Source organism: Gopherus flavomarginatus, chromosome 3 (assembly GCF_025201925.1).
Source record: "Gopherus flavomarginatus isolate rGopFla2 chromosome 3, rGopFla2.mat.asm, whole genome shotgun sequence".
Classification (NCBI taxonomy): Eukaryota; Metazoa; Chordata; order Testudines; family Testudinidae; genus Gopherus; species Gopherus flavomarginatus.
In genome coordinates, this window is record NC_066619.1 from 1259945 (window position 1) to 1281205 (window position 21261).

The window sequence follows — 21261 nt, forward strand, 5'->3', positions numbered from 1 at the left end:
TCTATCCCACACGCTGCACACCACGTCATGGTATAATTCCCCACTCTGAGCCTTAGAGTCCAAAAGATGGGGTACCAGCATGAATTCTTCTAAGCTCAATTACCAGCTTAGAACCTGTAGCGCTGCCACCAGCCAGGAATTCCAGTGCCTGGTACACTCTGGTTCCCCCAAAACCTTGCCCGGGCCCCCCAAGACCCAGACTCTCTGGATCTTAACACAAGGAAAGTAAACCCTTTCCCCCACCGTTGCCTCTCCCAGACTTCCCCTCCCTGGGTTACCCTGGAAGATTGCTGTGATTCAAACTCCTTGAATCTTGAAACAGAGAGGAAAATCCCCCCTCCTTCTCTCTCCCCCTCCCAGACTCTCCCTGAGAGAGACAGTAATCCTAACACAGAGAGAAATTAACCTCTCTCTCCCCCCCTTCCCTCCTTTCTCCCCACCAGTTCCCTGGTGAATCCAGACCCAGTCCCCTGGGGTCTCACCAGAATAAAAAAACAATCTGGTTCTTAAACAAGAAACTTTTAATTAAAGAGAGAAAAACAGTAAAAATTATCTTTGTAAATTTAAGATAGAATATGTTACAGGGTCTTTCAGCTATAGACACTGGGAATACCCTCCCAGCCTGAGTATACAAGTACAAATTAAAATCCTTCCAGCAAAATACACATTTGCAAATAAAGAAAACAAACATAAACCTAACTCGCCTTATCACCTAGTATTTACTATTTTAAATCTATAAGAACCTGTATTAGGGAGATTGGAGAGAAACCTGGTTGCACGTCTGGTCCCTCTCAGAACCCAGAGAGAACAACCACCAACACTAACAGCACACACACAAACTTCCCTCCCTCAAGATTTGAAAGTCTCCTGTCCCCTGATTGGTCCTCTGGTCAGGTGACAGCCAGGCTCACTGATCTTGTTAAGTATCATGCTCCAAAACGTCTGTTAGTCTATAAGGTGCCACAGGATTCTTTGCTGCTTTTACTTCTGTTCTATTAACTCTTACTTATCTGTTTATGACAGGTGTGTATCACGTTACTCAGCGAGCGCTGGCAGAACGAGGGACCTGCTGCTGAGCACAGCCGGCCTAGAAGCAAGCGCTGTAGCTGGCCTGTGTCTGGTACAGAAGAACATGTCAGGGAGGGCGGGTGGCTGCGCTCACAGCCCCAGGCAAGGCTGCTGAGTGTTGCTTCGCTGAGGTGGGTTGCTCCAGGCGGCAGTGCCTTGTGCGGTAACTTCACAGGGAACGGGGCAGGGAGGGTGCCGGGATGGACAGCTCACCTGGGTCCCCTGGATGGCATCAGCTCAGAATAGGTGACCTCTGCAGAGAGACCTGAATGAGTTAGAAAACGGTCCTGGGACCCCTTGCCCAATGCTGGGGTGAGGGCACCAGGGCTGCTTATACAGGGACCCCTTGCCTGGTGCAGAGATGCACCTGCCTCTGGGGTGGGACATCAGGGGCTGTTTGTACAGGGACCCCTCGCCTGGCACAGAGATGCGCCTGCTTCTGGGGTGGGGGTACCAGGAAGGCTTACACAAGGACTTCTCACTCAGTGTGGAGACGCGCCTGCCTCTGAGGTGGGACACCAGGGGCTGTTTATACAGGGACCCCTCACCCGGTGCAGAGATGCGGCCCCTGTGGGCTGGGACACCAGGGGCTGTTTATACAGGGACCCCTCGCTCGGTGCAGAGATGCGGCCCCTCTGGGGTGGGACACCGGGACTGTTTATACAGGGACCCCTCACCCGGTGCGGAGATGCAGCCCCTGTGGACTGGGACACCACGGGCTGTTTATACAGGGACCCCTTGCCTGGTGTGGAGATGCAGCCCCTGTGGACTGGGACACCAGGGGCTGTTTATACAGGGTCCCCTTGCCCGGTGCGGAGATGCGGCCCCTCTGGGGTGGGACACCGGGACTGTTTATACAGGGACCCCTCGCCCGGTGCAGAGATGCGGCCCCTCTGGGGTGAGGCACAGGGGCCGTTTATACAGGGACCCCTTGCCCGGTGCAGAGATGCGGCCCCTCTGGGGTGAGGCACAAGGGCTGTTTATACAGGGACTCCTCACCTGGTGCAGAGATGCAGCCCCTCTGGGGTGAGGCACAAGGGCTGTTTATACAGGGACCCCTTGCCTGGTGCAGAGATGCAGCCCCTCTGGGGTGAGGCACAGGGGCTGTTTATACAGGGATCCCTCACCCAGATGCCTCTGGTGTTTAATAACCACACAGCAACGCTGAACCACAGCTTCCCTCGCCAGTCCCTGCCCCCACGGGGTGACTCGCTGGAGCTGCCTCCCACCAGGCCTGTGGTGTGGGGAAGGAGGCGTCTGTCAGGCCATGGCAGGGGGTGTCCCTTCTCCCCATGGGGTGTGGGGTCGTTCGGATGGCGTGTAGAGCTCCCGCTGGTAACGTGTGGCGAGGGGGCGGTGCCCAGCAGGGCCACAGGAAACCAGCGACTCTCCTGCAATGGGGCCCTGGGGGGAGTCAGCATGACCCAGGCTGCTGGCCAGGCTGTTCCCCCGGGGGATATTTGTCTCCGGATGCTCCCACCAGGCCAGTCCACTGTGGCCAGAAGCACCACTTACCTTCTGCTGGTGCTGGGGGGCTCTGGGCTGCAGGCTGGGGACCTGAGGCAGAGGAACTGCAGTTAGCAGAATGGGTGCCAGGGAAAGGCCCCACACACCCTGCCCCCTTCTGGGTGCTACCCCTCCCCACGGCCATGCTGCCCCAACAAGCTCCCACCTGGGGCCCACTGCTGCAGGAGAAGCAAACACTGCCATGCCAGCCGCTCCCCCTCCAGCCCCCATGCTCACAGGGCCTGGGCCCAGGCCCTGGCACAGCAGGGCAGGCGGGATCGCCCTCCAACACCCAGCCCCACGCTCCAATGCTCAGCTCCATGCCAGTGTCTGCCAGCCCTGGCCTGGCGAGGGATCATGCTCTGGGCATGGGCCGCGGGCACAGATAGTGCAGGGCTGGGTCAGGAGGGTCACGCCTGGTCCATGTGGGCCAGCGCTGATACAGAGGGAAGGTGTGCAGGGCATGGGGCCGGTGCCAGGTTAGCACAGCTTCCGCATGGGGCTGCGGGGCTGGGTGGGGCACCATCCCCTGCAGCCTGGCACGGAGCAGGGATAGTCTGGGATCCTTCCCCAGCCCGGCTCGTCCACTCACCTCTTCTGCCGGCCCCAGTGCTGGGGAAGATCAGATCTGCATAGGTGCAGCTGTCTGGGTTCTCTGCTGGAGACACAGGCAGCTGCCTTACAGGGGAGCTGAGCCCAGGCTGGGACAGGGCCTGGGCAGGAGGCAGCCCATCGGCGTGAGCAGCTGGCTGGCGGGGAGAGCAAGTATTGGCCTCACCAGGCTGAGCTCTCCCTGCACTCTCCCTTCCTCCTGGCGAGGAAAAGAGAAAGGAGCATGGACTCCGGGAAGGCACGTGTGTAAGTGTAATGAGGCCAAGAAAGCATGTGATGAGCATCGAGCTAATGTCACAAAAACTAACAGCTGAAAATTCCGTAAGTAAATCAGAAGCAGGAAGCCTGGCAAACTATCAGTGGGGCCACTGGATGCTGGAGGTGCTGAAGGAGCACTCGAGGAAGACAAGGCCATTGCGGAGAAGCTGAGTGAATTCTTTGCATCAATCTCCGCTGCAGAGAATGTGGGGGAGATTCCCACACCTGGGCCATTCTTTTTAGGTGACAGATCTGAAGAACTGTCCCAGACTGAGGTGTCAGTAGAGGAGGTTTTGGATAAATTAAACAGCAACAAGTCACCAGGACCAGGTGGTATCACCCAAGAGTTCTGCAGAAACTCAAATGTGAAATTGCAGAACTACTAACTGTGGTTTGTAACCTATCATTTAAATCAGCTTCTATACCACCTGACTAGTGGATAGCTCCAGAGACGATCCCAGCAATTACAGGCTGGTGAGCCTGACTTCAGTACTAGGCAAATTGGTTGAAACTTTAGTAAAGAACCGAATTGTCAGACACACAGAAGAACATAACTTGTTGGGGGAAGAGTCAACATGGTTTCTGTAAAGGGAAATCATGCCTCACCAAGCTATTACAATTCATTGAGGGGGTCAAACATGTGGACCAGGGTGGATATAGTGTACTTGGACTTTGAGAAAGCCTGTGACAAGGTCCCTCACCAAAAGCTCTTAAGCAAAGTAAGCTGCTATGGGATAAGAGGAAGGTCTTGTCAGGGATGAGTAACTGGTTAAAACACAGGAAACAACGGGTAGGAAAAATGGACAGTTTTCACAGCAGAGAGAGATAATAGCAGGGGGCCCTAGGGATCTGTACTAGGACCCCTGCTGTTCAACAATTCATAAATGATCTGGAGAAAGGGGTAAACAGTGAGGTGGCAAAATTTGCAGATGATACAAAATTACTCAAGATAGTTAAGTCCCAGGCAGACTGTGAAGAGCTACAAAAGGATCTCACAAAACTGGGTGACTGGGCAACAAAATGGCAGATGAAATTCCATGTTGATAAATGCAAAGAAATGCACATTGGAAAACATAATCCCAACTCTACATATAAAATGATGGGGTCTAAATTAGCTGTTCCCACTCAAGAAAGATCTTGGAGTCACTGTGGAGAGTTCTCTGAAAACATCCACGCAATGTGAAGCTGCAGTCAAAAAAGTGAACAGAATGTTGGGCATCATTAAGAAAGGGAGAGATAATAAGACAGGAAATATCTTATTGTCTCTATATAAATCCATGCTACGCCGACATCTTGAATACTGTGTGCAGATGTGGTCACCCCATCTCAAAAAAGATCTATTGGAACTGGAAAAGGTTCAGAAAAGGGCAACAAAAATGATTAGGGGTGTGGAGCAGCAGCCATATGAGGAGAGATCAATAAGACTGGGACTTTTCAGCTTGGAAAAGAGACGACTAAGGGGGGATACGATTGAGGTCTGTAAAATCATGACTGGTGTGGAGAAAGGGAAGTGTTATTTACTCCTTCTCATAACACAAGAACCAAGGGTCACCAAATGAAATTAATAGGCAGCCAGTTTAGAACAAACATAAGGAAATATTTCACATGGTCAACCAGCGGAACTCCTTGCCAGGGGATGTTGTGAAGGCTGAAAGTATAATTGGGTTCATAACAGACAAAGTTCCTGGAGGACAGATCCATCAATGGCTACTAGGCAAGGTGGTCACGAATGCAACCCCCTGCTCCCGGTGTCCCTAAAACCTCTGACTGCTGTGAAATTGGGAATGAGCGACAGAGGCTGGATCTCGTGCTGATTCCCTGTTCTGTTCATTCCCTCTGGGGCACCTGGCATTGGCTGCTGTCGGCAGACAGGATATGGGGCTAGATGGACCTTTGGTCTGACCCATTGTGGCCGCTTTTATGTACAGGCAGGGAATGGCTGAATTGGGAGGGAGGCTGGGGGGGCAGGTCTGGGCAGCCCTTTGCACCCTGTGGAGGCAGGGAGGTGACACCTGTTTCCATGCAGCTCCCCAGGGAGGCACGACACACACATGGCAATGGGGCAGCTGGTCAAATCTACTGGGTTTGGTGAAGGCCCTGTCAACTTGCACTTTTGTCGGGGGCTGTGCATGGGGCTGGGCCTGCCTGGCTCATTCAGATTGGTCGAGGGGAGTGTGACGTTATGAGTATAATATAATATCTCATTGAAAGGTGACAGGGCCAGAAAGAGTTAATTAACTCACCTCACCCACTGACCTGACCCATGGGTGAAGCTTAAGGTCTGGTTAGGAAGATCTGTAAATGAGCAGAGCTTTGAAATGCAAGTCTGCATTGGGAGAGGTAGAAGGGGAGGTGTTTGCTCAGGTCTTGTGATGTAAGCAAACAAGTCTTGTCTATTGCTATAGCTTTAATTCAAAGATCAAACATGGAATATTAACATTTAGGAAGATACTTGAGTGCAATAGTATTATTGTCTATGTGTCTCTCTGAAGGTTGTGGTAACCTGGATCTGAACTGTTTAATGGATAAATTACTCTGTGCTAATTGCCAGGATGGTTGGGAGAAGGAGTTAAGCCTATTGTTTTCTCAGGCCGAAAGGCTGCAGGAAATGTATAAGAACCTGGGACACGATCCTGCTTCATCTCAGATCTGCTTTGGGTTTCAAGAAGGGGAAACCTTAAGCCACAAGGATTGAGATCCCCAGTCATTGACTGGAGCCACCCCAAATATAGACATTGGACTATAACCTATGGACTATTTCTAAAAGGACTTTTGGAAACTACAAACTCACTTCTGTTGTGTATCTGAACCTCAAGAATTGAATTCAAGTCTGTCTGTATATTGATCTTTTAACCAACTCTCTCTCTCTTTTCTTTTTTAATAAATTTTAGCTCAGTTAATAAGAATTGGCTGTAGCGTGTGTTTTGGGTAAGATCTAAGTTACAATTGGACCTGGGTGTGTGGCTGATCTTTTGGGATTGGAAGAACTTTATCTTTTATATGATGAGATAAGATTTTCAGGAATCATCATCATATCTGACGTGTGTGTCTGGACGGAGGCCTGAGGCTGGGCACTTTAAGGGAACTGCATGGTTTGGACTTCTGAGTAACCAGAGAGGTACTGTAGAAGCTGTTCTGTGCTGGTTGGTAAATCTAAGTATTGGAATAACCACCAGCATTTGGGGTTTGTCTGCCCCGTTTTGTTTGCAGTTCACCCTGATTGAGTGACCTCAGCTGGCTCCCACGGGCAGCACCGTCACAGGTAGGCAGCAAGTTTTGATGCCAGAATATTTTGTTTTTTAAAGTTACTAATTTTTGGTACTTCTGGGAAGGGAGGGGAATTGGCAGATACTTGGTATGCCCCTCCCCCACACCCCCAATGTCCCACGCGCCCTCCCCAGCCCCCCACATGCTTCCAGCCCCCCACATGCCCACACACGAGAGGTGCGGCAAGGTGCCATTGGCCTGGCACACTGCCTGTGCTGCACCTACCCTGAGCGCCCTCCCCCACCCCAGCCCCATGCAGCTGGCCCAGGGCCATGCCCGGCTCCTACCTGTGCAAGGTGCATCCTGGGTGGGGCCCGCCGGGGCTGCTGGCTCCCTGGGCGAAGGAAGCAGGTTAGACACGGGAGCTCGGCCTGACTGCCCTGGGAGAGGCCCAGCCCAGCCCCCCATAGCACCATCCCTGGCACACACTGTGGGGCGCCACCCTGCCGGGCCAGCCCAGCCCAGACAGACCGACCGCCTGGCCCCACGAGTCCGCTGGGGGGGATGTAGTCTCACTCCAGCCATGAGCAGAGCAAGGTCCCCAGCACAGCCCTGCGCCCTGTTGTGATCGGGGGTGCAAAGAACCAGTCTGCAGGGGGCAGCACCAGCATGGGGCACAAGGGAACGAGTGGGTGAGTGGCACAAAGTGGTGCAGAGAACATGGCGTCACAGACCCCCCCGCCCTCACACACCCACTCACACACACACATCTGCCCTCGCACACCCACCCACCCATTGACACCCTCTGCCCTCACATACCCGCTCTCACACACACCCTGTCTCACACACCCGCTCACACTCACACCCTTCCCTTGTGCACACAGTTCGGCATCCTCTCTGCCCCTGCACATCTGCCTAGACACACACAACCACACATTGACACCCTCTGCCCTCACACACACACCCTGGCACCCCCTACCCTTGCACATCTGCCCAGACACATACCCTGTCTTTGCGCACCCACCCAGACACACCCCATCCTTGCGCGCACACACACATACACTCTGCCCTCAAACACACACCGAGACATACATACATCACCCACTGACAGCTCCTGCCCTTGAACACCCACCCAGGAACACCCCTGCCCACACACACCTCCCCAGACATGCACGCTGCCCTTACACACCTGCCCAGACACACACAACCACCCACTGATACCCCCTGTCCTCGCACATGCACCCATACACACACCCTTTCCTCACACACCTGCCCACCCACCCACACACCCTGACCTCACGTACCCACCCAGACACACCGACCAATATGCACTTCCCACACCCCACCACCCACTGACACAGACACCTGCTGACACCCCACCGGGGACCCACAGTGACTCTCAGCCAGCCAGTAAAACAGAAGGTTTATTGGACAACAGGAACACAGGTTACAGCAGAGCTTGCAGGCACAGTCAGGACCCCTCCACCGAGTCCTTCTGGGCTTTCAGGGTGCTTGGATCCTAGCTAGGATACCCTGAATTCCGCCCACACAGCCCCAAGCCCAAACTCCAACTGCTTCCCTCCTGCCACTCCCTTCCTTTGTCCCCCTTCCCGGGCAAAGGTGTTGACCTTTCCCCTCCCTTACCTAGCTCAGGTTACAGGCCCTGGCATCGTCCATCCCCTAAAGTCCTCCCCTGCTCTCCCGCTCACCACACAGACAGCCCCTACTGCATCACACACACCTACCCACTGAGACACACACTTAGGCCTCTCACACACACCCACTCCATACACCCTGCCCTCACACACTTGCCTAAACACACCTGCCCAGACACAGCCCCTGCCTTTGCACACCCACCCCCTGACACTCCCAACCAGGCCTTGCACACCTGCCTACTATGCACCCCCAGCCCTCACACACACACCTAGACACAATCCCACTGACACAAACCCTGCCCTTGCATACCGACCCAGATACACACACACACACCCCTTCACATACCCACTCAGGCACACACATACAGGCCTTGCACACCCACCCACTATGCACACCATGTCCTCGGACACCAGCCAAGATACACCCCACTGACATACCTGCCTAGACACACCCACAGCCCTGCACACCCACTGACACACACAGGCTCTGTAAGGACACTCACCTCCCCGGGACCCGGCATTGGCCTGTAAGAGAACAAGGTGGAGACGTCAGAGATGGTGCCGGTGCCAACTTGGGCTCTGTCCTGCATCCCCTGCTCACCCCCACAGTTCTGGAGCCTGCGGCACTGCAGAGTCTGGTGCCATGGAAACATGGCTGTGAGCAAGGGGCAGTGCCAGGGTGTTGGTCTGCCCCGTTCTGTTTGCAGTTCACCCTAACTGAGTGACCTCAGCTGGCTCCCACGGGCAGCACCGTCACAGTGGCGTAGTCAGCAGATCCACAGAACCAGGTCAATTAAGCTTTGGGTCAGAACCCCACGCTATCCGAATTCGAATTTTGGGATTGAGAGTTTGGTTGGTTAACAAGCAGTTGCAATGGATGAGCAAGGAGCATATAAGGGTCTTGACAAAAAAGCCCTGGAAGATTTGTGTTCAGAAAAGGGGACAGGCATTAGAAAGAAAGCTACAAATCAAGAACTGAGAGATCTGCTAATGGCCGGTGATCAGGAGGCAGGAGCACAGCCCCTACCTGATGACAGAGAAGCAATTAGAATGCAAAAGGCAGCAAATAAACTGCAACTGGAGCATGAACGGAATCTAGCAGATTTTCGATTGCTGGAAATGCAAAAAAAGGCTGAATTGGAAGCAAAAGCTCATAAGGGGCGTCTGGAGCTGCTGGCTGCTGAGGAGAAAACTCAACAGAGGCAACAGGAGACTCACAAGATGCACCAAGAAACTGCCAGACTCCAGCTCCAAGTCAAAGAAGCAAGGGAAGGACAGCAGAAACTGTATCCTCCTGGAAGTCCAGTTTATAACTATGGTGATATATTACATTGCTCTGGGCAGTTTTCTGTGTGTAACCAGTTTTGCTATGGCCGGGGAGAGGGGATTCTAACCTGGTGGGAAATAGCTGTTTAGACAGACACACAGAAACTTCTGTGAATGAAGTTTCTGAGTGTCTGTCTAATGGCTCAGAAGTGAATCTGGAATTAGATCAAGACAAGGGGGAGGAGGACAAGATTTTGGAGGAGCCTAGGCAGCCTTGTGAGCCGATGGCTTTGTCTAGTCAGCAGTTTGGGAAGACAGGGATAGTGGAAGATGAGTGTCCCTATCCCTTACCTGTTTCCTGTGTGGAGAAATGTGCAGGGCTGGCGCTACCATTTAGGTGGCCAAGGCAATCGCCTAGGGCGCCAGGATTATTGGTAGGCGGCATTTTGCCGGAGGGGGCGGCAGGCGGCTCCGGTGGAGCTGCCACAGTCATGCCAGCAGATGGTCGGCTGCTCCCGTGGCTCCGGTGGACCTCCCTCAGGCACCACTGCGGCAGCTCCACCAGAGCCACAGGACCAGGGCGCGGGCCGGTGAAATTGCCGTGCGCCTAGGGCGCTAAAACCCCTAGCGCCAGTCCTGAAAATGTGACAGTGAAGGGAATGTACCTGTGTCTGTCAGGGGTATTGACTGGCCTATGGAGGGAGCTACCTTGGTCTCCAAGCAGTTGTCTGTGAACAGCCCCTTGTGCTGGGACAAGTGAAATGAGATCCCAAGCTGTGTGTCTGGTGAAGGAGAATGTGTCTCCGGCTCTTCTGTGTTTGTGGAGTAGACAGAAGCTGCCTTTCAGCCTGTGAGGGTTGAGAATAGTGCAGTTGCCTCAGAGTTGGTTGTGGATACAGCTAAAGCCCAGGAAGGGAATGGTCCTAAGTTCATGTCTGCTGGGGAGAATGGCACTGTGACTAGGTTGCATCCAGTTAGTGTCGTAGCAAAGTCCCAGAGACCAGACAATTCTAGTGCTTATAGTTTGCCAGCTGCTAATGTGTGGTTGGAAAAGGGTGTAGCAATTCTGTCTGCCCAGGGTGATACCCTAGCCAGGGCACAAGGAGAGCAAAAAGGTGATTTAATTGTGTTACCCACTGACAGTTGGGAAACTTGTAGCAAGAAGGAAAAGATTCCTGAACTTGTGTGTGGCAAAGGGAAGGAGAATGCTTCTAATCTTTTATCTAGGAAGTCTATGAGTTTGCCTGAAAGGGGATTGTGTAGAAATCCACCTGATGGGCCAGAGGTGATCATGGATGTAAGTGAGACCCAGAGAGTCTGTGGTGGCTCAGGGAAGTGTTCCTTTAGAGCAAGCCCTGGGTGAAGAGGGTAAGGGCAGAACTTCTGAGAGGGGTGAATTGTTGCTTAGAACAGCTTCTAGGGAAAGGAATCCTCATGGTAACCTGTGCAAGCAGTTTACTGCAACAGCAGGGTGTGAAGGTGAGTTAATCCAGAAAGTTTCAGTTCCTAACAGCCAGAAATTTTCTGTGGTGAATGGATCCACTGACTTTCCTTTTGAAAGATCCAGTGTGGGGAGCTTTCAGAAGGTCTCAGATGGAGTAAGGCTGTTAAGAAAGTTAAAAATGCACAATGTGCCTATGTGATGGAGTAGGGACTGTCTGTGTGGCGGATGGGAGAGCTGGGGATGTCTTTAGTTGAGGGACAGGAATCATCATCATATCTTAGGTGTGTGTCTGGATGGAGGCCTGAGGCTGGGCACTTTAAGGGAACTGTGGTGTTTGGACTTCTGAGTAACCTGTATGGTAATATCAAGTTGTTTTGTGCTGGTTGATAAATCTAAGTATTGGAATATCCACCAGCGTCTGGGGTTTGTCTGCCCCGTTCTGTTTGCAGTTCACCCTAATTGAGTGACCTCAGCTGGCTCCCACAGGCAGCACCGTCACACAGGGATCCACCCCCACCCCACAGCACCGGGGTGCAGGGGATATCTGGGGAGGGAGCCCCATCCCTCAGCCCTGGGACCCCTGCAGGGCCCATCAGGACCCCCTCCCCACTCAGCCCCCAGGCACCTACAGGGCCCGTCGGGTTCTGTGCTCTGGGCTGGGGCTGACAGGGGTCGCCCTGCGTGGGCAGCGCACCGTGGGGCGGAGGGAGGGCTTCACTGCAGCGTGGCCTGCTTTGCTGGGGGCTCTGGGGTGTGGTGCTGAGCTGAGGCCCTCGCTGCAGCCACTCCAGACGACGCCTGCCCTGGCCCGGGCCCGCTGCGGGGGCTGGCCTGGGTGCACCACTCCCCTACCTTTCCGTCGGCAGCAGAGGACGAGCAGCAGGAGGCCAGCAAGCAGGAGCAGGGCTGCTGGGAGGAGGATGATGAGCAGCAGGGGTGGTCTTGTGGGCCCCACAAGTGCTGAGCGCTCAGCCTGGCCGTGCACGTTCTCCACCCGGCAGGTGTAGGTCCCGATCTGGCTCACTGACAGCACCTGCGTTGTCTGGTACTGGGACCCAGTGGTGTTCTGCAGCTGCCCCACCTCGCTCCCCGCCGGCCCCAGCCATGTGATGTTGGGCACGGGGTTCCCCTCCGCTGTGCAGGCCACCCGCACAGGGAGGGGCCCGGGGAGCAGTGTGAGGTTGAGGATGCTGGGTCGTGCTGTGGGGAGAGGAGAGGAGGCACCGATGGGGGAGCAGGCAGCCCATGGGGTGCTGGGATTGCCCCCATCTGCCCTGGGGCTGGGCACTACGGAGACACCCCCCACTGGGGCAGGGAAAAGGCCTGGGGCCTCTCAGGGTGGGTGATCCCTGGCCGAGAGCAATCCCCAGGGCAGGCCCTGACTGGGTACGCAGCACAGGGGCCCAGGCGGCACTTGCCAAGGAAGCTGCCCATCTGACCCCACAGCAGCCAGGGGACAGGCTCCATAGACTCATAGATCTAAGGTCAGAAGGGACCATTATGGCATCTAGTCTGATCTCCTGCACAACGCAGGCCACAGAATCTCACCCACCCACTCCTGAAACAAAGGCCTGGCCGATGCATGCTGCACTCCGACCGCAGATGGCTCCAGGCCATGGGGGCTCCACTCGGGGCCATTCTCAGAGGGGAGCAGCGCCAGCTCTGGGAGCGAACAGACCCCAGGGCCCCTGGCACCATATACATCCTTCCCCCCCTGCACAGGCTGCGGCCAGCAGCAGGGCCCTGGCTGGCAGAGAGTGCATGACCCCGAGATTGCCTAGACGGGTTCTGAGGGCACAGCACCCTGACCCCGGGCACGGTACCTTCCACACTGAGCATTATCGCCATCTTGTTCTCGTAGGCCCAAGTCGGATTTTGTCGGAGAACCACGCGGCACCTGTACCCTTTGCTGTCCTCGTAGCGCAGCCCGGTGATGTGCAGGGAGAGGTTGTGCCGCCGGGGGTCCCCGGCCAGGCGGTAGCGCCCACTCGGCCCCTGCCCCGTCGTGCAGTTGTCGAAGCTCCTGGTCTCGGTGCTGCTGTTGCTCACCAGGCATTGGAAAATATCGGGCTTCCAGATCACCTGGATGTCACCCCTGTAGTTGGGTTCCGGGTGTGTGAAGTTGCAGGGCAGCACAATGGAATCTCCTCTCAGCCCCGTTATCTGGGGGGGGACATACATGTCCCAGCTGGGCCGTGCCCAGCCGCCCCGCAGCATGCCCCCTAGAGACATAGACGGAAGGTGGGGTGGGATGTGAACTGTATTACACTGTTCAGCCACTCGGGGGCGCTGAGGGTAACACACCTTGTCTAAGCTAACCTGGGCCCTACCTATCAGAGCATTAGAGGATCTTACGATCAACACATCTAGAGTGTCTCATATCTGGCACAACACATCTCCTCCCTTGGTCTTCACACCTCAACTGCTAGAACAGGGCCTCATCTTCCCTGACTGAACTACCTCATTATCTCTAGCTTGCTTGCATACATGTGCCTGCCCCTGGAAATTTCCACTACATGCATCCGACGAAGTGGGTATTCACCCAGGAAAGCTCATGCTCCAAAACATCTGTTAGTCTATAAGGTGCCACAGGACTCTTTGCTGCTTTAACACATCTGGAGTGTCTCTCTGTGGGAAGGAAGCTCTGTACTCAGCCCATATCTGGCACAGACCAACATGATGTCAGGAGTAAACTAAGAACAGAGATAGAAAGAAAACAGCAAGTGAGGCAGCAAACAGAAGGAACAAAGCAACAAAAGCTGCACAATCTAATCAACATGCCGCTCGCCAATGACCCAGAGAACTTCAGCTTTGAGATCAGTATTTTGCAAGGTTTTGAATTGCAAACAAACTCCACAAAGACACTGGAGATACACAGGTATCTACTTTAATGTGTGCGATGGGGAAGCAGGCAGAGCAGATAGTTAAATCCTTTGACTTTACTGAAGACAGACACAAAGATGGCTAGGAAAGGGTTCTGGCTGTGCTTGATGTGCACTTTATACTGCAGAGAAATGAGGTCCATGGAAGAGTGTGTTTTCACCAGAGAATTCCAGGAGCAGGGGAAAATATTGAGTGTTTTATAAGAGCTCTATACATTGCCTGGAAACTGATCTGGGGATGTAGAACATGGCAATATCAGAGACAGACTGGTTACTGGGTTAACCGATAAAAACCTTTCACAGCAGATACAGCTGAACCAAGATTTAAACGTAGCCACAGCTGAACAGATAGCAAAGCAGCCTGCGCTAGTCAAACAATAGAACAAAAGGCAGGAGCAACTTGAAACACCTGAAACTAGCTTAGAAACTGTAAACAGACACTTGTAAAAGGTCATAATTATAAAAACCCCCGAGGAAAGGAGAGAGAACGTCTCTGACTAAGAGGGACAAATTCCAGCCTACATGCACAAGGTGTGGAAAAAGTCATGTCCCAAGAGATGATGCATGTCCAGCACAGGCACACGGTGTAAAAAACACATGAAATATGGACGTTCTCCAGCTGTTTGCCACACCAAAGCAGTCAGGGAGTTGGCTGGTATTACCTACAATCAAGAGCTGTTGTTTCTGGGATCTATCACTTGTGATGACACCAAGCCTGTCTGGAGAGTGAACCAGAATATTCCGATGTGAGGAACTGAGATTTTCCCTTGTTGTGTTGTATGTGAGTCTTACTATCTTGTATGACTACTGTGTGTACCTCAATTTCCCAGGGTACTGGACCAATGCCTAGGTGGTGGGAATAAGGGTGTGTGACTTTTGCTGTGGCCCTCGGGGGCAGGTAAGGCTGCCCAGCTGCCTGCACAGAAGTAATGGACGGTGCCCTTCGTAACCTGAGAACCAGGAAGGGGATGAGACCAGGTGACACTTTGCCCAGGAAGCCAGACAAAGATCAGAGGAGGGGCCATGGACATGTCAGAGGCCAGGCAGCTGGGTCCAGTTCGGTCTGCGGTGGGGGACTCAGAGTCCAGGGCATCTGGCCCAGGCTTCTCCCAGATGGACTTGGCTGAAAGTCACTGATTTCTGTGCTAACAAGTTCTGTTCCAGGCTGTGTTCCTGTCTGTGACGAAGTGGGGCATTTTCTTGGTTTTTCTGTGTTTTCCAGGGGGTTGCATGCAGAGGGGGTGGGACTCAGTGTCCCTGGCTGTTACTGGTTTAACGAGGTGAGGGGAGGGGGAGTTTGTTGGTGCAGAGGACCAGAGAGGGACTCGAGACCCCAGCCGATGGCCTGGAGGATGGAGACCCCAGCGACTGGTGACCTGGTGACCTGGAGACGTAGCTCAGGAGTCACAGCCGGTTCTGGCCAGTGGGAGGACAATGGGCTGTGAAGAGAGGACCCCAGTGACCTGACCAGCTGGTTCCAGCCAGAGGAGGGCTGAGAGGAGAGGAGACCCAGGCCTTCCTGTTTTATGACCCTGTTTACCTGGAGAGAAGACAATGGACAGAGGGGGCTTGGGGCCGGGGATATTGGAGGCCCAGCTGGGAAGCAGGGGGGCTCTGGGCTGGAGAGGGGGAGCAGGCAGAGCCCACCTGGATGCAGGGGGACTGGGATGTGCGGAGATGAGGGAGGCCAGGCCTGAGACCCTGAGAGTTTCCTGTGCTGTGTTCAACTCTCAATAAGCCCTCCTGTGTTACGCTGGCTGAGAGTCGCTCCGGGCTAGAGAACAGGGGGCATCAACCCCTTCGGGGGTGAAGAGGCCCAGGGGGTCCAGAGCACATGGTCTCCCTGAGGGGGCCCATGGCACAGACAGACGTGCTGAGGCTCAGAGAGGTGCGGCTCCAGGAGGTGGAGGGGCCTGACCCCGAGGGAGAGTGGACCCCCAAGAAGGGCTGTCTCACTGAAAGGGGCACCCCCCACGGACCGCATGGGGCCACGAGTGGGTACGATCTGTGAGTCTGTGACACTGTCGACTAATGAACCTTCCATTTTACGCTGGCTGAGAGTCACGTCTGACTGCGGAGTTGGGGTGCAGGGCCCTCTGGCTTCCCCAGGAGCCCTGCCCGGGCAGACCCACTGCGGGATGCGCAGGGTGAGGACAGGGGTGGTGAATGCTCTGAGGTCAGACCCAAGAAGGCCATAGCTGAGGAGGATTTTTGCCCTGGACTGCGTGCCCTGAGGGGACGCTGCCCCAGAGTCCTGGCTGGCTTCACACAGAGCAGTCCCAGAGCATCTGGTCTGTGACTCTGACATCCTGGCAAGACTATTAACGTTAACAGTGACTCACAGTCCTCTGAGAAGGGACTTACAATCACCTTCAACCTTCCCAGCGCTGACGTCACCTGGCCCAGCTCTGACTAGCCCTGGAGGTTTCTGAGCTGCCGGGGCCAGCTCACCACAGAAATAACTTACAGAGACAAAGGCTGCAAATTCACCGTGCATGTGGTCAAAGGATCAAAGCCCAACAAACTTCTCAGCTGCAGCGCGGCAGCCATGATGGGCCTAGCGAGAAAGGTGGAGGAACTCGAGAGAGGAGCTGATGAGACTGAACTTTTGCGAGGAGACCCAGTACAAATCCAGAGACAACGCGGAGCCACACGGTGCCAGAGCCACCTTGGCAGAGACAAGCTGCAGACTGATGTGAATTCAGAGGCCATCGTTACCTGGACATTGCTCGCTGGTTCTCCAGGTACATAGAAATAACATACCTGAAAGACAGGCCATCTCGCAGTGGGACTGAGAAACCCACCTGCACTTTTGCTTACGCTGGTATCCAGAGCAGCCAGTGACGGACAATGGGCCACACGTCACTGCAGCAGGATTTAGCCGTCTGAATGAGACATGATTCTCGTCCTATTACTAGGAGCCCACGTTCCCCACAATGCGAAGGAAGCAGGTGTTCAATGGCATGTCATCCCTGGGCCTGTGCGGCTGAGTCTGTGCAGAGCTGGCGGGGGAGTGCCAGGTGTGTGGGTGCAGGGGCCACAGTACATGGCAGGGGCAGCACTGGGCTATGGGCACAGAGCTGTGAGGTACAGGACGGGCACAGATCCTGGGGTACAGGTGCAGTGGCACATGGCAGAGGCAGCGCAGGGCTGTGGGGCAGGGCTGTGGGGTACAGCGCCGTGGGGCGCAGGGCTGTGGGGTGCAGGGCTGTGGGGCAGGGCCATGGGGCACAGAGCCTGGGCTGTGGGACCAGGGGCCACGTGACATATGTCAGCAGTGGGGGGTAGCGTTGGGGTAGGGGCTTGGGGCAGCAGGGGGCTCAGAGAAGCTGGCAGCAGAGGCTGGGGGAGCTGGAGAGAGAAGCACAAGGAGCCTTGTTCCAAGTTGCAGGGCTCGGCCTGGCCCCAGCCCCCATTGCGAGGGGTGCTGGACCGAGCACCAGTCAGGCCTGCGCTACCTGCACTAGGTCCCTTCTGCCTCTGCCCCGGCATGAGTGCGAATTCGCACCCTCGTGTACTGCATGTGCACAAGGCCCCGTCATCCCGCCCCATCCAGAGGAGCCACCTGCCCTGGGCATCTTGGGTGATGGGAACTGCCCAGACCCTGCCTTGCTTCCCACCACCAGCCTCACCCACAGCACTGACCTGCCTGTACCCCCCGGGGGCAGAACGGGGACCAGCCAGACCCACCTCGGAGCACCTCCCAGAGCCAGAGGCAGCAGGGGTCCATCACTCCGGGCGGGAGGTGAGAGCCAGACCCACCTGTGAGCAGACCCCAGAGACAGCGGGGGTCTGTCACTCCAGGTGTGGAGTGAGAGCCAGACCCACCTGTGAGCAGACCCCAAAGGCAGTGGGGGTCCGTCACTCCTGGCAAGGAGTGAGAGCCAGACCTACCTGTGAGCAGACCCCAGAGCCAGAGGCAGCGGGGGTCTGTCATTCCGGGTGGGGGGGTGAGAGCCAGACCCACCTGTGAGCGGACCCCGGAGGCAGCGGGGGTCCGTCGCTCCGGGCAGAAGCTGAGAGCCAGACCTACCTGTGAGCAGACCCCAGACCCAGAGGCAGCGGGGGTCCGTCGCTCCGGGCAGGGGGTGAGAGCCAGACCCACCTGTGAGCAGATCCCAGAGCCAGAGGCACGGGGGTCCGCCGCTCCGGGCAGGGGGTGAGAGCCAGACCCACCTGTGAGCAGATCCCAGAGCCAGAGGCACGGGGGTCCGTCGCTCTGGGCGGGGGTGAGAGCCAGACCCACCTGTGAGCAGACCCCAGAGCCAGAGGCAGCGGGGGTCCGTCGCTCTGGGCGGGGGTGAGAGCCAGACCCACCTGTGAGCAGATCCCAGAGCCAGAGGCACGGGGGTCCGTCGCTCTGGGCGGGGGTGAGAGCCAGACCCACCTGTGAGCAGACCCCAGAGCCAGAGGCAGCGGGGGTCCGTCGCTCTGGGCGGGGGTGAGAGCCAGACCCACCTGTGAGCAGACCCCAGAGCCAGAGGCAGCGGGGGTCCATGGCTCCGGGCAGGGCTGGGTGCTGTCTGCTCCGGGCGCTGGAGGGTCTGGGCTCAGACGGAAGGGGAAGTCCCCGACTGGTTATTTCATTATGTCCTGTCCCATGAGACAGCAAAACCACAGTCTCACCCTCGGGGAATGAGGCTGGAGCACGAGGGGGGAGGGGGGCCACCAGAGGCCCACAGATGGGGGGGCACAGACGCCCGCCCCCACCTCACAACCCAGGCAGTAGCAGCCTGTCCCTGCCTCGCAAGCCTTGGTCTAGGAGAGGGCACAGGCAGACCGTGGGGGGGCCTCGGGCACGCCACCCCCGATCGCTGTGGCTGAGCTGTGTGTGGTGGTGGGGGTGTTACACTCTGGGGCCCAGGGCGATGGAGAGGGAAGGTGCTTCCCTTTTTCACTCTTTGCTGCTTGTCAGAAACAGTCGCTCAGCACCCAGGTCAGCGCCGGGGGTTCTGGCTGTGCCAGTGTTGGGGGGTGCAGTGCTCCAGGTAACTGGCAATATGGCGTGGGGTCAGAAGTTTACATTCTCAGGCCTACGACTGCCTTTCGAGCTAAACAATATGTTCCTTTAAAGTTAGCATGAGTACATGTAATCATTTATCATTTTCTTGTGTTCTTTTGTTTATGGTACAAGATGTAATCGATCAAAGGGGGGGTCAGTAATATGGGTTAAGGATATAGTTAATTAAAAGATCCGGTAGTTAATGAATTGTAAATGATGAATTGTAGCACCTGTGAACATCTTTGTAAACAAGTAAGGTATATAAGACATGGCAACGGATAGTGATGTGTGCATGATCTGAGATTTTATATCTCCTTGCACCTTATTTGACTCAAATAAAGATACTTGCTTCTCCACTCCGGTGTGGTCATTGGGGATACGCACACCGGGCAAACGAACCCCAACTGTTGCCCCCCTGCAACAGCTTTGGCGACCGCGGCAGGACGGTCTGAGGCTGAAAAATTAGCCTTGCCCGGACCCTCTCCGGTGGCCGACGGACTGAGACAGTCACTGATGCCCAGCGCGCACCGGTGCTTTCACCGGGGGCCTCAGCGAAGTCTGGTACGGTCGACCCCGGGAGGCACAACGGTGCAACGCCCCAGAAGGTGGAGAAGCTTTGGTCCTGAGCGACGGTGAGGAACCGGTCTCGGGGATAAGGTAGGATAAAAGTTAAAGGGTTTAATCTGTCACCTGCTAAGACCTGGGGACGCCCAGGGTCTCCCGGTAAGGAATGGGACAGGGACAGTCACAGGATAAGGTAGCGTGCACGCCTTTAGAATGCATTCTGGTTGCATTCTCGGTAATTGGAAAATCTTTGGAATGGATCCACTAACTAAGGGTAAACTAAAAAGGTATTGTACAATAGACTGGCCTCAATATCAGCTAGAGGACCAGGAACGGTGGCCACCGGAGGGTTCAATTAATTATAATACGATCCTCCAACTTCTTTTATTTTGTCAGTGAACTGGTAAATGGAATGAGCCTATGTATGGTCAGATATTTATGTCATTATGGAACAGAACAGATATTTTGAAGCAGTGTAATTTGATTCCAACAGGCTTAGGGAAGAGTTGTGAAAATGTTTAAAACTCATTATTTACTGTAATAGCAGGAGCGGGGTCACATTTGGCCACAGCACCCCCATTGTATGGTGACAAAGTCCCCTCAGCCCCGCCAATTGAGCCCGCCACAGGTTTGTACCCTTTAATTACTCAAACCTGAATCGCTCGCAATGCTACGGCTACTCAGGAGTTAACCACTATGCAGGTGTACTCTCATGTTCCTTTTAATTCTGTGGATCTAGCGGCTTTCAAAGTGCAGGCAGGGGAATTTTCTATCAACCCCTCCCGATTTATTTCAGTTTTTGAAGGCTGTCTGGTTAGTCATAAACCTGACTGGGATAACTGCCAGGTACTTCTGTGAACACTCCTCTCTGAAGTGGAGCGAAACCAGGTTTCAGCTAAGGCATGGGCAGAAGCAGAATGAAGATATGAGCAAAGTCTTGATACTTAGAAGGAGGCCAGGGAGGAATTACAGAAAATTATAGATAAATTCCTGCAGTGTGGGGTATTACAGGAGTGTCACTCAGCTTGGAATACCCCTATCTCACCAGTCCAGAAACCGGACGGCAGTTATCGATTGGTGCAGGACTTAAGAGCAGTCAACGAGAGGGTTAAGACTCTATACTCCCTCGTGCCCAACCCATATACGCTGCTAGCCTCTGTGGGGGGACAGTATTCATGTTTCTCAGTTCTTGATTTAAAGGATGCCTTTTTCACAATTCTGGTGGACACAGGGTCCCAGGAAATTTTCTCCTTTGAATGGGAAGACGCAAACAGGAATAAAAGGCAACTATGTTGGACGGTGCTGGCACAAGGATTTAAGAACTCCCCCACTCTTTTCTGTCAGGCTTTATCCCGGGACTTGGAAGGATGGGAAAATGAGAACAAAGTCCTTCTCCTACAGTACGTTGATGATTTATTAATCGCAGCAGTGGGACTAGAAGTATGTCTCCAGGCAACTGTAAGTCTTTTAAACTTTCTCGGGCTGCGGGGGTATAGCATGTCAAGAAATAAAGCCCAAATTGCCCTCCCCGAAGTACGTTACCTAGGCTTCCAGATCAGACAGGGGGAACGCCAGCTTTCAAGGGGGAGGCTTGAACCTATTTGTCGAGTTTCTACTCCCCGAAATCGCAAGCAGCTCAGAGTATTCCTGGGAATGGCAGGATTTTGCCGCATATGGATTCCAGAGTTTGGACTACTAGCTAAGCCACTGTATGAATGTGTTAAAGGGACCGATCAGAAACCGTTTTACTGGACATCAGAGGCAAATAATGCCTTTACCTTAATAAAAAGAAAATTG

At 54.7% G+C, this 21261-nt stretch overlaps 1 protein-coding gene across 1 annotated transcript; it reads right to left on the reverse strand.

Moving 5' to 3' along the window:
• Positions 1–842: 842 nt before the first annotated feature.
• LOC127046519 (sialic acid-binding Ig-like lectin 15) lies at positions 843–18428 on the reverse strand. Its single transcript, XM_050943668.1, has 6 exons — positions 18357–18428; positions 12840–13238; positions 11869–12216; positions 3167–3385; positions 2584–2625; positions 843–1321 (listed from the first exon to the last, which is right to left on the reverse strand). Exons 1-6 carry the CDS (start codon positions 18394–18396, stop codon positions 1278–1280), a joined length of 1092 nt encoding a protein of 363 aa, XP_050799625.1. The 5' UTR covers positions 18397–18428; the 3' UTR covers positions 843–1277.
• Positions 18429–21261: the final 2833 nt, after the last annotated feature.